This window comes from Limulus polyphemus, unplaced genomic scaffold (assembly GCF_000517525.1).
Source record: "Limulus polyphemus unplaced genomic scaffold, Limulus_polyphemus-2.1.2 Scaffold2677, whole genome shotgun sequence".
Taxonomy (NCBI): Eukaryota; Metazoa; Arthropoda; class Merostomata; order Xiphosura; family Limulidae; genus Limulus; species Limulus polyphemus.
Genome location: NW_013668287.1, coordinates 120,578 through 135,994, shown reverse-complemented (window position 1 = coordinate 135,994; position 15,417 = coordinate 120,578). Strand labels below are relative to the sequence as shown.

Sequence of the window (15,417 nt, the reverse complement as noted above, 5' to 3'; positions counted from 1 at the left end):
AAAAGGGGGAATGTAAATATACTTTACTAACCACTTTGTACAACAGAATATTAAAAACTTATCAAAGTTTTAAAAAAAGGATTGATGATAGGTCTTGGAATAACATTATATGTTTATTTATCAATAGTATTAAGTACAGTAAAGTTTAGTCCCAACTAAACTAAAGTAAAAAAAAAACAAAAAAAAACGTACAGTTTAGTGTTAATTTATCTCTTTATCGAACTTAGGCCTAACATAAGTTAAAGTTTTATAAAGTACAAGTTGATTTACACATTTTGTTTGTATTGTGTTAGAAATGTTATATTTAAAGTACTGTTACCATAAAGATACTAATTTGGCCTCACATAAACTAATTATTGTACACCAAATAACAAATGAAAAATATCTACAGTATCAATACATGCTGAATTTGAATGATTTGTTTCAAGGCAACTATACTCCCACTAGTTGTAAATCGGCTTTAAAAAATAAAATCGAGCTGATCGTTAAACCTATCCTCTACCATTAAGCAGAAACCAGTGAACAAATGTTGACAACAAAAACAGGACATTGGTTCAAACTGGCTGGACCAATAAGGATCAGTTATACATCAAATAATAGCTCTCTTCATGCTCTACTTTGGTCTGGGTGGTTTCATTGGATCCAGAAGCATTTACTATTTGAAAACACATAAACAAAACTTTAAAACCATTTATAATTTTTTTTAGCCATTAAATTTGTTGTAAAAAGGCCACACAATAAACTGTGGTGCGTATTACAACTCATAAACTGATACGTCTACCCAAATTGAACCAACAGCATGTCAAAAAATAATGAATATGAAATATAAACAGACAAGTTGCTTTACATCATACCATCAGGCTTATACAGACAATAGGTTTTGCGGACAACAATTGACTACGTCATATCGTTGGGTGTAGCTAGAGCATAAGAATGTGTGCTACAGTAGTTTTAAGAAGAAAAAAAAACACAAGTTACAATAGTAGTAAAATATATGAAAACTTTAATTTGACACAATTTAACTTGCTACAATAGTATCATAAAAGTAGTATGAACGATGTATCAATTACATTATGACAATGTAGAATGGGTACAGTTTACAACCAACATTATTACAAAAATTGTTCCTATACTTTCAGAAGTAAGCTCATTCTTCATTATTAACATTTGATTATTGACAATTTTCATTTCATTTATCCATATAACATGAATCCATGTGTACGAGTTTGAAATTGATGGACTTTGTTAAGACTACATTTTACCTTACCTTGACACTGGTATCAATATCATGCAGTATCAGTTTACCAGGTAAAGCAATAATTTGATATAAATCACTCAGTCGTGCAAAAGATATAGCTATAATTGTTTTTCATTAATTATTAGCTAAATAGCTGAACATGCAATGTAAATCTACTAATTTGTGACTTTGGAATTTAATGGGGTGCGAATTGTTTTATCTTCATTACTTAACAGTAACCGAAATCCCCTCACTAGTAATAGTTTTACTATTTGGAACTTTTAAGTTTTTAAGAGCTAAGAAAAGTTAATAAGATGAAATTAACAAAACCAAGATGTAACACGAATATTCGATAATAACTCGCATAGTCTTAGGAGGTTTAACAAGTGAAGATTTTAACGTATTTCTATCGTTCATATAATTAATAAAACCTGCTTACCTCGATTTTGGGAAAATCCGTCAAAATTTGAGAAAGTTTATCATGAAAATTCTGTTGTGTGAATTTAACCTTTCTCATATAAAACTGCCGTATTCTGTTAACTTTGTAGTGTCTGTGTACCACTGTTGGAGTTTTTCGTTGAGTCTTCGACAAAATAATGTCAACGAAGTCCTATTGTGCAAAATCATTACAAGCTTTAGTATTGAAACAAACAGATACATATATACAAAGATGCAATGTAAATACCTGTTGAAAACTATAACTAACTTTATACTTTTCATCTAGCGATACATTTCTCATAAACAAAACACCGATTTGAAACGATTAACTTAGATTTATTCATTTTTCATAATCACTACATAGACTTGGCTAAAAGAAAAATTCAGCAGCCTAAACCTAGGTTACAACACATAACTGTTAATTTGTACTTCGAGATTAAATTAAAGCATCATAAACTAATAACTATTTCGAAATTATAATAAATAAATGTTAAAACTATTAATCAAAATCTAATTACTTACTTTAGATGTTGGAATCACAGCTATTTTCTTAAAATTGTAATGCGCCATCTTCTTACACGTGCGGCGTTCTGCAGAAATGGCGAAAAATGTTCTTCTGGCCACGCGGTGCCCTTCGTCATCAGTTTAGTATATAAATTGGCCGATGCAAGCGCTGTATTTCGGTTTTTAATTAATTTAAAGGTTGTAAATTGGTTTGACACACTATTTTATGAATGCAAAATATTTATTATTCCTTTTAAGATATACAACTAAAATTTTCTGGAAAACTGCTTATAAAGAGGAAAATAAATTAGAAAAAATGTTATAGCTTAAATATATTAACTGTTATTAAACTAAATTCCCATTTAAGAAAAAAATTACCAACACTAAATGAAATTTGCAGAATATGATAAGTTTAGAAATACTCTTTAATAAGTGAAGAAAACAGTTCGAATTTTATGTTTTAACTGTTTGTTTGTCTGTCTGATGCACCAGTAGTGTGTGTGTTTTTCTTATAGCAAAGCCACATCGGGCTATGTGCTGTGTCCATCGAGGGGAATCGAACCGAATCCCTGATTTTATCATTGTAAATTCGTAGACTTACCGCTGTTACAGCGAGGGAAGCACTAGTAATGTAACTTAAACTTCCTAATTATATTAAAAATGTTTTTTTTTCATATTGGTAGACCGAATTTAGTAGAAATTCTATGAATCTACCACACAGGCCGAGTGATTTACATTGAAGTGCAAGTTTTTTATATTGTTATTGTAAAAATTCATAAAATATATATCAACACTCCAAAAAATAATATATACATATATTTATTATTTCATTGTTTTTGCAAAAGAAAATAGTTACGTAAAACACAAATCATAGCCTTGCAATATAACTGAAATCGTTAAAAGCCTTATAATTACAAATTAAAACAACCTCCGATGACCAGCAGTAAGCTTCAAGGCATATAACACTAAAGTTCGTGGCTCGATACTCACGATACTTATACTGCAAATAATCTATTGTGTATCTTTGTGCATAGACACAATAAAAGTTTCTTGATTACACCCTTTAATGTTTATTACAAAAACTAGGATTATTTATTTTCTATTACTTTAAAATATTCTACTCAAAAAAGTATGATTTATTGATATTTTATTGAAAATAACTTGGAGTTACAAAGATATATGAATAATCGTAAAACAACAATGAGAATTTTAACGTGTTTTTATTGGCTTTTATGATTACTTGTTGGTTAGTTTATTTTAGAGCAAAGTCACATTGGATTATCTACTGTGTCCACAGCTGGGAATCGAACGCCGTATTTCACTATATCAAATCTGTAAACTTACTGTTGTCCTATCGGGAACTCATTATTAGTATCAGACTTCGTGTATGGTGAATTTGGCCGTTAATTCTGCTAAAATAAACTGTAAATCTTTTAACTATTTGTCAGTAATATTTAAAGTGTGGAAACACCGACTGTGAAACACAGTACACGCTAGTCTTTTCATTGAATATGTAAATAAAAATTGAATAGGTTTCAATACGTTTTTTATTTAAAAAATAAAATGAAGCTCATCTCAATGAAAAATTGTTTTAGGTTTTTAAAAATCAGATTTGGCTTTAATTAATCTTCGTCCTTTTTTCTTTTAAAACTGCTATTAGCATTTTATATATATTGTAAAGATCACGCTGTTTTATTGTTTGTTAAAACGTATTTCGAATTATAAAAGGGCCAATAGGTCAGTGACATGAACGTGAAAAATCAAGCACAGATGAACAAATTTGTTTCTCCGGATTCCAGAAAATACTGTTGCAGACGAGCATTATTACAAGAATGGCAAATACATTGAAAACGATTAAAAGAACAGTCCTCGTCACCACATCTAGTCATGCACATGTGCTAGTCATGCACATCTTGATAACAGCCCTGTAGCGAATTTATATCGCAAAAGGTTTCATCTTAAGGATATCACGTCCAAAGCACACCACTAAACCTTACTTTTTCAACATTCCATGTGGCATACAAGGACAATGGTTTTCTAACCCCATTTCAACAGTCTAATAACATAGAAATCTACAGGCATCACACCTAAAAACTTGATCAATATGTCTCCTTATTGAATAACGTGAATACTTGTTTCATTCTTTAACTGCTTGAGATATGCAATGGCTGAATGGAAGCCTTATGTTGGTCAACCTATACCCTGTTGGGCTTGTTTCGAGGTGAAGATCCTTCTCAAATATGTTGCTTGAGACATATGGAAGGGTTTTGCCACTGACTTTTGTGTACATGGATTCTCATTTGTTACAAGATGGCATACTCTGCTTTTCAAGGTTGGGGTATGACTTCTATATGATCCTGGCACCCTAAGTTGATCCATATTCCTTTGTTTTCCCCTCGTACTTAATGATGGTTAATTCTAAATTTCCATATATAATAAATATTTATGATCTGAGAATATTACACACTGTAAAGGGCTTTTAAACACTCTTCCTAAAAGCAATTCATTTTTGGTGGCATCACACTACCTACAAACGTCAAACAGTGTCAAGATGTACTTCCGATAAATTCCATTCCACCATCATTTTATATTGTGGATACATTCAAAATTGAATACCATGAAACAAAACAAAGCATAGCCTATCTATGCGATGGTAGTAGTTACTAATTCATCAATGCCATTCAGGTTTATAATCTGATTCTTCAACTATATCATTAACAAGATTTGTATTGAATTTTGCTTACTTTTATTATTATTATTACATAGCTGTACCTATAAGTTTTCTTGTTTTATGCAGAAAAATGTAATTTTGAATAAATTAAAAGTTCTGAGGGAATTGTTTTAACTTGTACAGAAACCTGTACATGCAAAAATCGCAATCTTGACTCAAACTTATTAATCTCAAATAACTTTTGAATTGTGTTAATAAATGAGAAAAAACGAATTAAATTTTTACTTTTTCATAAACAATTATTCATTGCATCTTTTCCAACTGTAATGATATGATAAAATTATTACATGCATGTTTCATATTCTAGTTATGTGTAAAAACAAGAGTATTGAAATTTTAACTTGCAGAGTATTGGACATAACTATATGAAAGTAACTGATCATTTCAATTTAACACTCAGAACAAATGTGTTTAATCCAGTATCTGTTTAGAATATTCCATTAATGGCATTACTTTGCTGATTTTCTCAGGTTGTTATTCAAAATCCTGATACCAATACATTACAAGTTGTATATTTTTTGTTGTCTTTCAAAATTTGTAGTGCATACTGAAGGGATTTACACATTTTGATAATAAAGTTAAAAAAATAACCTGTACAATCTGGATAATAATAAGAGAACTTTTATTTCAGCTTCTTCAGAGCTAATACATAAAAACTGTATTTAAACTTAGTTTTCTTTGACACTTTTAAGTTATCTAACTGGGGTGTATTTAAACTTAGTTTCCTTGCACAGCATGCTTGGTGAACCTTGTTTATAATACCAAAGTGTCGATTTACTTCTAGCAAGATAACGTTATTTTTTAAAATGTTTTGATAGAAAACAACTAAAAATTAAAGAAATAAGAAGGCAAATTCCAAACATTTGAATAGTTCTGGCTCCTATTTCAGTGTATAAAGGTAACATAAAAACTTACAATTAACTTCAAATAAGATCACGTTACCAACTTAGAGTAAAATTAAAAAATGATCTGGTAATGAGTGTAGTTAATTAAATATACTCTTGTCATGTTTCTACTAATAAAGATTAAAAAGTATTGTTTCATTAGTTTGATGCCTTCGCTGTTAACAATATTCTCAGATCTTTACTTACTAAACCTGGGGTGTAGTACTAGTGCAACTTAATCAGTATGAAATTCTTTTTAAAGGAGATTAATATGTTGAGCTCACGTATTAAAATATGAGTGAACACAAAGTTAAAAATTTAAGTGTAAAAAAAAAGATCCAATATTTTTTTATTAATATTAAACTATTTGTTTTTAATACAAAATTGTATATTATTAATATTTATTTATTTTACTTGAATTAACTTTTACTCACCAATTAGAAGAACAGGCAAATCAGAAAGCTAGAAAATTATAAATTGTTAACACTAATTGATAGATCTCCAGGTTACAACTCAAGTTATTATATTTTAAACTTGGAAAAGACTCTGCAAGAATTAAAAGATTATAGATATAGATTTGTTGTCAATATTATTTTCCCAAAAGGGGGCCAAAGGCCACCTGGAGGGCTCACCTATTTTAACCACTTACACCACTATACAGTAGTGTGTTATTTGTTAGTCAGTCAGTAGACACTAAAATGACATCATATAAGGGGCACTTAACATTGGAATTTGTACTGTCATGGCATCAGTAAAACGTGGCCTGCTATTAATCATGAAAATAATTATGCACTCTGTAGGCATGGGAATCTGCAGAAACTTTTCTAGAGAGAGGGGGAGGCAAAGTCAAAATCAAGGATTATGGACCCATCTTCAAATTGAATAGGCAGATTTGATGGGTTTAATATTCATAACATTAGTTTAAGCAATACTGCAGACTTGCAGCTATAAATACTCTATAATAGTAGATTTTGGTTGTCCCCAACCACACTGTCTCATGGGATGTCTGCAAGACTGTGTCAGTCTCTTTGGTAACCTGTTGCCAGTGTTACCAGCAGGTGGCAATAGGTTAACCCTGATCACACTTTGTCTGGGCTCAGGGGATGTTGGCAAGACCACATTGGTCTCTTTGATGACCTGAGTGTGAATTGCCATGTCCAATATCCAAGAAGCTGCCGTGGTAGCTATGTTTTTCAATAATTCAGCTACAGTGTAGGTATCTAAAGATCTTAAGTAAAGCTGCTGACAAACCTGGCAACTTTTATTGGAATTGAAAATTAAGTGTAATAAGTAGTGTGAAATTGTGAAGTGAATAAAAAAGTTGTAAATTCATACACATATGCTGAATGAATAAAGAAAGAATTAAGTTTCCCCTTTTTCCGGGGAAGGGCTACAACAAAGCATGACATATGAACTTCAAAAGCAAGAAATAAAAATATTTGTTACTCTTAATTTTGGTTTTATTTATTCTTGAAACATAACATTTTCTAGGATCATGTGTACGTAAATCTAGTATATATACAACTCAGAATTATTTTAGCTTTACCACTCTCAATAGAATACTGTATCAAAGGCTTAAGACTTGTATCAACCGTTATGACAAGATAATTTTCCTAATCTATATAATTAAGTACTTTCTTCTTATAAATTATATGTGTAAGTTAGATCATGATAACCAAAACATATAATCTTAAATTTACCATACATAATGCTATCTACCATGTGTTTGTCCAACTGTCTAACCAAACAATTGTTTAATCATTGCTAGAGGCAGAATGGTCTATCATATATTTTAAGGTAATTTTATTCACGAAAACTTTTTCATTCTGTGAATTTGTCTATAACTCTTCCTACAAAAACCATGTTCCAGTTTTTACTTTGACATTACAACAATGATAATCTAATAAGCAAGCAAAGCTGTAGTCAGGACAACTTAGCAGTTTAAGAGAAACTGAAGAATGCTGTTAACAATTGAATATCTTTTGATAGTTTCTGCAACGTACGTTGTTTCATATGTATAAGGAAAGAAAAAAATGTATTTATAAAACTTACATAAAAGTAAAGTGTAGAATTACCATCATGAACCATCATTTACATCTCATACCAAAACTATACAAAATATTTATCATACACACTACTCAACAGGAGTATGAACACATTCAAGTTTCTAAGAGAGAACTAATGTGTGATCTAATACAAAAAATATATAACTGTAGTCTTATGAAAATTGTTGTAAATAGCCATCTCAAAAATATGAAGGCTTTAAATTAGTAAAAACTTACAGTTTGCTCTTGAATTAATGTTAATTTATCCAAAGATATTTATAATAATCCATAAATATGTCTCAGGAATTCTTAGCCATAGCTGAGCGGCTCACAGAATGACTACGAGTGTTTTTGTTGTTTTTTTTTCAAGTATAAATCTTTAGCTCATAGTTCTATCATCTCTTGACTGAGTTGAGATCTAATTAAAGTTTGGACACAGGAGATCAAACCCTTTCAATTGATGTATTCGATCATGCCCAAGGTCTCATAGATTAATTTATTCTAATCCTGCCAAAAGGGATTTCAATTTCATGGTAGGTAGGTACGTGGAGATCCTGATGAGTAATGAAATCAAATTGGGTATATGCACGCCCCATGTCTGTTATTGCTAGCACACAAAAATATAGCTAATAAATAGGGAAACAAAAGTATCATAGATTAATTTAATCTAATCTTGCCTAAAAGAATTTCAAGTGATACGGCTATTGAGGATTCCCTCCTGTGTCTTATTAATTTTGGTTTCTATTCATAACCCAACTTAGATTTCTATTTTTTGCTTACCTTGGATATCATAAAATGTACAGATTATCAAGAAACTTTTAGCATAATTAAAATAAACAGAATACATGTAGTACACAGTTAAACACCACTTATTTTTAATTAACTAAAATGAAAGGTAATCTAAGGCCTTCTTCATACACCTTCACAGAATGTAGCAAGCTCATGTCTCTCTTCTTTCTGATCTGTCCATGGCTGCTTTCTCTAGACACCAGTCTTCCTGACATCTTCTTCAGTTTTCATCAATGTCTGGATCTCTTTCTATCAATGCATACAATGGTCTCTGAAGGTTTCTTTTGGCTGAGATGTTGATGGATAGGTAATCTCTTTTGTGGGTTATTCAATGAATGTTGTTTTTATTTTTCTATGTCAGTTCATTCTACTCTCTGTATATTTCACTTTCTCTTTTTTTCTTTGACTTGTTTTCTGAACACTTTAATAGTTCATTAAATCGCAAGGAGCATCCTGTGAGCAAAGAAGGCTTAATTGGTAGTCCTAGTCTCATGTGAACAGGCAGTCATTTGTTTCTCCATCATGAACAGTAATAGAGATGCTGCTAGATTTTCTTTTTCCTTCTTTTCTCTCTTTGTATTTTCAACGTTTTGATGATATTTGAGAAACACCATTCTATTTTGTCTAAAACATTCTTTCTTTTAAACACTTTTCTTAGAACCCACTGCATGTCTGAACTTAGAACTTGAAGAATCACTGCTATTCTCTGATCTGGCATTCATATTCACTTTTTGATCTTCAGTTGTGGAGCTACTACTTGGAGACCATTCATTACTTGAACTTCTAGTTCTATTACATGACTTTTTTATGTCCAATTGTTCGAACAGAATTAAAGCTTGAACTTTTACTATTGTTCTGGTAATTTGACTTGCTTTGTAAATTTGTGTCATAATCCACTGTACTGAGCTTGTCCTCATCTGATTCACTCTCTGAGTCAGATTCCAGTTGACTGAACCTCTCAGGAACTTTTCCTTTAGAATCTGACAACTGAGGAGATGAGGATCCTCCATCAACAGGACACCACCTGTTTTGTTCAGGGTGGAGGAAAGTTGCTTATGTTTGTCTGGCTCTTTAGTAGCCACGCTATCATTAGAAAGATCTTCTGAAGGAACAGTGTTGATTACTATCAGGTTTGGCCTGAGCTGGCTTGTTAAAAAAATTTGGATGTCCATGTCTTTTGTGATATGGATATTTCCTGTACTGATGATTTGGACAATAGAAAGGTTTTTTGCAATAGTGACTACTGGAATTCCCTGAGCATGAGACTCAAAGGTTGATGGGTTTGGCCTTTTCTTTCTTGACAGTAGTGCTGCTAATCGTAATGCTTCTAAATCTTCATCACTGTCATCATCACCAAATCTCATTTCACTTGATGGCAAAGCATTGAAATAAATAGGAAATATCCATAAATATAACAAATAATTCTAGAGATTTTTGGGAAGTTGAATATTCCAGTTTATCCAGTAACTTACCTCTTGACTAAAGACTGTACTACTCAATTGCCTCAGTAAGCTGTAAATGGATTGAAAAACTGTACAGAATAACAACAATCCTCATTTAGTATTAACGACTTTTAAGAAGAGTTTAAAATGATTTATTATCCATCAATTTTAAGTGGCCAATTGAGTTCTTTTTTGTGAATCTCAAGCAGTCTTTGCAATTAAATGTTGATCCTAGTAATATATGCATCTAACCTACTGATTTAAAAAAAATTTACACACTAGTCACTGAAAGATAAGTTAGTGATTTAAAACAACTTTTGGTGACTAGTGATTGTTTAATTCATTAAAATTCTTAATAAAATTGAGACATAAAAAGGCATTATATATATTACTATAGAAGGAAAGAATTACATTTGCATAATGCAAAAATGCATCTGCACATATGATTTTTACACAGTAACCATAATTAATCACTAGCTTTGTTTCTGGACTATATATCCTCCCTACTTAAATGGCTCAAGAAAAAATGTTTTACCTAAAATAAAATTGCTAAACTTTTAAATGTACATATCAGTACACTAAATATGAAGATTATTTTAAAGATATAGATACTTAAAAATTGCTTAAGTCTTTGAAGAACATCATGGCAAAACTTAAAAACAGTATCTAGATAATTTTTTCATTTCTAGAATAGTAATCTATAAACGAAGTAGCCAATTCCTAAAAAGCAAAATACAGCTGAGCCTTACTAAACCATACAACATTAAAATTTCTGTAAGAATAACTCATATCACTAAGTTTTTCTCAAAACATTTTTATCTTTGAAAGAGATAAATTTTGAACAATATCTTTAGCTATTTGTAAGATTTGATGTAAAGCACTTCATTCACAAACAATAACCCAAAATAATTTAGGCATTTCAATAACATGACTATACTATCACGATTAATTATTCATTATTATTTAGCAGGCTAGCTTGTAATTTATTTGTGAATGTAATTTCAGTGAAGAAAAGAAAGAATCAGTGAATATTGCAAACTGCAACAGAAAAAAAATGGAATGTGCAACAATATACTTTTTAAAGAAGAAGGGACAATTATTTAGGCACTTGGTTAGTAAAGTAAGCAGAATAAAAAAATTAACTGTTGTTTCCCTAATCCTTCCTCCACAAGAGAAGAGAAACTTTCAGAAAAAAAGAAAGAAACGTAGGTCTCAACTAATAAATCTGGGCTTAGGAATTTTGTATAAAAACAATCAAACTAACTTACCATTGTCCTTGTAAGAGGGCAGGCATACAGAGTACAGGCATACATGATAATTTGCTAATTTGTTGAACTTTTGATTATCAACACTCAAAGCAGTACCTATAAAGAAAAACTTTTGATCAAGTATTTGTTTAATCTACATGATTATCCAAATATATCAGTTATTCAACTTATTACTTCTTAAGAAAGTATTAACTCTTGGTCATTTTCTAACTTGCTCAATCTATCATCAAGTGACAATCCATCAATTCACAGATTCATCCTAATAGCCTTCTTCTGAACCTTCTCCAATAACTAAATATCCATCCAGATGCCAGGGACTAAAGTATACACAATAATTAAACCAATGCCTAATTGGTTACTGTGTAATAAGACTGTGACATCTTTTGAGTGGTAGTCAGTGGTGTGTGTATATAGCTTTTTTTAAGAAAGTGATTGTGGGGCACTCTAGAATGAGGCCCGTACTCTAACGTAACATAAACATTTGTGAACTTATCTGTGCAGTTCAGTAAGTATGAAAATGAAGCCAAATACTGGCAGAGGCTTAAAAATAACTTAAGCTTGAGTCTTCATATGATAATGTATAGGGCCAAAAATACTGCTAACAGTGAGGGTACTCCAATGATGGCTAGGGTAGAGTGATCATATAAGCTTTTTGTAGTTTGACTGTTACTCATAATTATGACTATTTATTACTATTGTAGAATTTTAGCAGCTCTTCTGGTAGAAGTTATTATATTGTTAAGTTTCACAAGACTACAGTACATAATCATTAGTCATTTAGTTCTTAAATAAAATTACAACTTTAGTTCCTAGAAAAGTATTTCAGTGAGCAATAACCTTGATGCCATGCCACATATAACTCTACTGATTAAAATACATTACTTTTCTAAATACCATACACTCTTACCATGTGGGTTGGGGTAACAAAGATAATTGTATTATAAATCAAATGTATGATCTAACTTTACCAAAGTTATGCTTCAGTTAAAAACTAATTATTAGGCTAGTGAGGATTCCTTTCAAATTTGAAGCCCTGGACAAATGCCCCCCTCCCCCCCAAATCTATACCACTGCTGGTAGTCAATATTCCTATACATTTATATTGAAAAGTTTATAAATATGGTACAGAGGACATATGAGTAACTTGCTTCAGGATAACTATATAAAAGCTTTACTTTTTTTATTTAATGTAAGACTTTTGTCCAAGGTGGACTCTTCAGAAATGAATAATAGTTCTAAATATGATGTCATGGATGGAATTTAAAATAAAAAAGATTAAAATTAATAATTAAAAGGATAAAAACATACAAGAATTAAACATTTTTTTTGAAATTCAGTGTTGGCTGGAACAGCTTTTTGAAATATTTTTATTTTGCCTCCCACTTCCACTATCTTTAAATGTTTAAAAACAATTTGTAAAATCACATATTGCCCATAGAAATAAGTATCCATATTCACTCAATGGAATATTGCATGTTGGTGGGTCCTGAATTTATTTTCAAGGAATTTGCAATCTATGACTCAGTTTAATTTGCCTGATGTAATTTTTGAGGCAGATGGAACACTTTACAGAGCAAACAAGATTTTCAGATTTATAGTTTATGGACATAAGCTTTGAAGATCTTCCCTGATTTAAGTGTGATATCTTTGATAGTTTGTAAGTACTTACATGTGCTACATCATCTGTCACCAAAATTTCTACCATTACATTTTTCTTTCTCCTTGTAAACTCTGCACATTAAAAAAAATATATATTTTTCTGTATTTGATTGTGTATTATATTTTTTTCAGTTACAATACCTTTATATCTTGATTTAATTTCAATATTCCAACTTTTGTGTAGATTACATTATGTTAAAATTATATGGATAGTGTGTGGTAGTAAGAAAGATTTGTTGTTCACTTTCCACATCTTTTTCTTTCGATTTCTATAATTCTGATCATGACATTTTCTTGGCTTTAGCAATACTAGTATTTATTAAGTTTGTAGGATAGTTGTTTTATTATACATTTGTTTAGTCCTTCTAGTTTTTTTTTGTTTTTTTTTTTTTATTTGGTTTTGTCATCAGACACAACTGTACCTATTGTATGGAATATTTCTTTTTTGTATGGAATGGGTGGCATAAATAAAAGTTCAAATAATGATGAGTATCATTCTTCTATAGATGTCTGTGGAAATGTTTTTTGCTGAATTTCTGTATTAGTATCATGTCTTTCTCAGTTTTTAATATTATCAACATAGGTCAGGATACTGTTACGACAGCGGAAGTCATGTGACGCTGGGAGCATGCGCGCTGGAGTTTCTCGAAGGATCATGAATTTGCCTGCCAGATCGAGTGTGATCTAGATGCCCTCTTTTTTTAGTATATACAAGCCTGGCAAAGAAAGCCAGTGGCGGATAGATAATTGAGTCAAGCGAATGGTAGGCACCATAATTCAAGTGTGTGAATCACTGTGATTTATAGCATGTGTTATAAAGGTTATTAAGTTTAAAGTGACAATGGAAACTCTGTGTATTACAAAAAGTTGTATTGAGAAAGAATAAACAGGTTTAATCACGAAAGGACTTGTATCACTGAAGTTCCTCGTAAAGAATTTCTACCAGAAATTATCAAACAAGCAGATACGTAACAATACCAAGCCCAACCCAGCAAGTGCTCTAACCACTGATCTATAAACTTACAGATCAATGGTTCTAACACTGTGGTAACAGGGTTAAATGTTTGAATTATTTCCCCTGGGCTTATTCATATTGATAAAAACATCTATCAGTATCACAGACCAACAACAAATGGCTAAGTGTACAACTTAATCATATTATAATGCATATTTGAGGTTAGGTATTAAAGAAGAAAGTAAATCATCAAAATTAAATTATTTTTTGTGTCTCACTTCTGCCATGCCCACATTTTAATGCCTCCCTTATATTTTTTTATGAGCTATAGAATATACTGTTAAATTACCATCTTATGGAGAGTTGTCTGCTACAACGTACAAGCAGTAGCAGTGCCAGTAGTATATAATTAAAAGTAATAAGTACAGCAGGTTAATTCCGATTCAAAATCTACGATTATGAAGCCCACCTGCTGTACTTAGTACTTTAAGAACTTATACGTGAATACTTCTCAAAGCTTCATTCAATCACAATTACTTATACAATTAACAAAATACTAGGGAGAAAAGCAAAATACATAACCAAGGTTACGTACTGTAAGTTGTAACTTGTAAGATTAGAAACAATTAAACCATTGAAATATAGAGACAAACACTTCAATAATAATAAGTTAAAAATATGTATGTATTATATTAAATAAATAACACTTTGAACAACTTACAAATTTACAACCTTTCAATGACAAAATTTAGGTTTTAAACAGATTTACGTATTTAACCTAAACTATACATCACCAACCTCCTTTGCAAAGCCACTAAAAACTAATTAATACGCACGTGAAATTATATGAGACTCATGAAAAACCCAACATTTTTCGAATCTCAGTCTCTCAGCCAAAAACAAAAAATGTAAAGTGTAATCTTCATTCATAAAATGAAATTAAAAAATAGTTAGATGCTAAACGAATTTAATTGTAAAACATCCAACCTATTCGTTACCCTATTCAATATTCTTATAACACTGGCCAGGTGGTTAAGGAGTTCGACTCTGCAAGTCCCACCAAACATGCTCGCCTTTCAGCCGTGGGGCATTATAAAGTAACGATCAATCCCACCACTCGTTGGTAAAAAGAGTAGCCCAAGAGTTGGCAGTAGGTAATGATGGTGACTAGCTGCCTTCCCTCTAGTCTTACACTGCTAAATTAGGGACGGCGAGCGCAGATAGCCCTCGTGTAGCTTTGCGCGAAATTCAAAACAAACAAACTTATAGCACTACTATTACACTCTGTGCTCTTTTTGCTGATGGTAATTATTAGTTTATTCTAATATACATTAGGCATTTTTTTTTTCACAAGAATAACAAAGTAAAACCTTTTTACATAAAAATACACACCCTATTTAAATCCAAGGGACATATACATTTATATGAATAAAGTTTTTATTAACGTAAGAATATATGTTTAAAG

At 31.0% G+C, this 15,417-nt stretch overlaps 2 protein-coding genes across 6 annotated transcripts in view; both read right to left on the bottom strand.

Moving 5' to 3' along the window:
• The window catches only part of LOC106467609 (nucleolar GTP-binding protein 1-like), a 28,670-nt gene extending 26,336 nt beyond the window's left edge, over positions 1–2,334 (bottom strand). Inside the window, exons 1-2 of the mRNA XM_013927973.2 lie at positions 2,198–2,334; positions 1,677–1,847 (exon numbers count right to left, since the gene is read on the bottom strand). Coding sequence (XP_013783427.1) covers positions 1,677–1,847; positions 2,198–2,245 — 219 coding nt within the window. The 5' untranslated portion in view covers positions 2,246–2,334. The remainder of the gene's footprint in view (positions 1–1,676; positions 1,848–2,197) is intronic.
• Positions 2,335–8,974: 6,640 nt separating this feature from the next.
• Positions 8,975–15,242, bottom strand: LOC106467615. Of its 5 annotated transcripts, none has more exons than XM_013927976.2 (3): positions 14,951–15,242; positions 11,339–11,434; positions 8,975–9,996 (listed from the first exon to the last, which is right to left on the bottom strand). In XM_013927976.2, the coding sequence occupies exons 2-3, from the start codon at positions 11,377–11,379 to the stop codon at positions 9,270–9,272; spliced, it is 768 nt and encodes a 255-aa protein (XP_013783430.1). In that variant the 5' UTR covers positions 11,380–11,434; positions 14,951–15,242; the 3' UTR covers positions 8,975–9,269. The 5 variants fall into 5 exon arrangements, with proteins under 5 accessions (XP_013783430.1, XP_022251525.1, XP_022251526.1 ...); XM_022395817.1 differs by having other exon boundaries at positions 8,975–10,140; positions 14,951–15,082; XM_022395818.1 differs by having other exon boundaries at positions 8,975–10,140; positions 14,940–15,062.
• Between the last annotated feature and the right edge of the window lie 175 nt (positions 15,243–15,417).

What these genes read in the sequence shown, in the direction of transcription:
- LOC106467615 (XM_013927976.2), bottom strand. Translation starts at nt 11,379, where the DNA reads ATGCCTGTACTCTGTATGCCTGCCCTCTTACAAGGACAATG. An exon ending in GCCCTCTTACAAGGACAATG is followed by an intron (nt 9,997 to 11,338) that starts GTAAGTTAGTTT and finishes TTTGCCATCAAG; the next exon opens with TGAAATGAGATTTGGTGATG.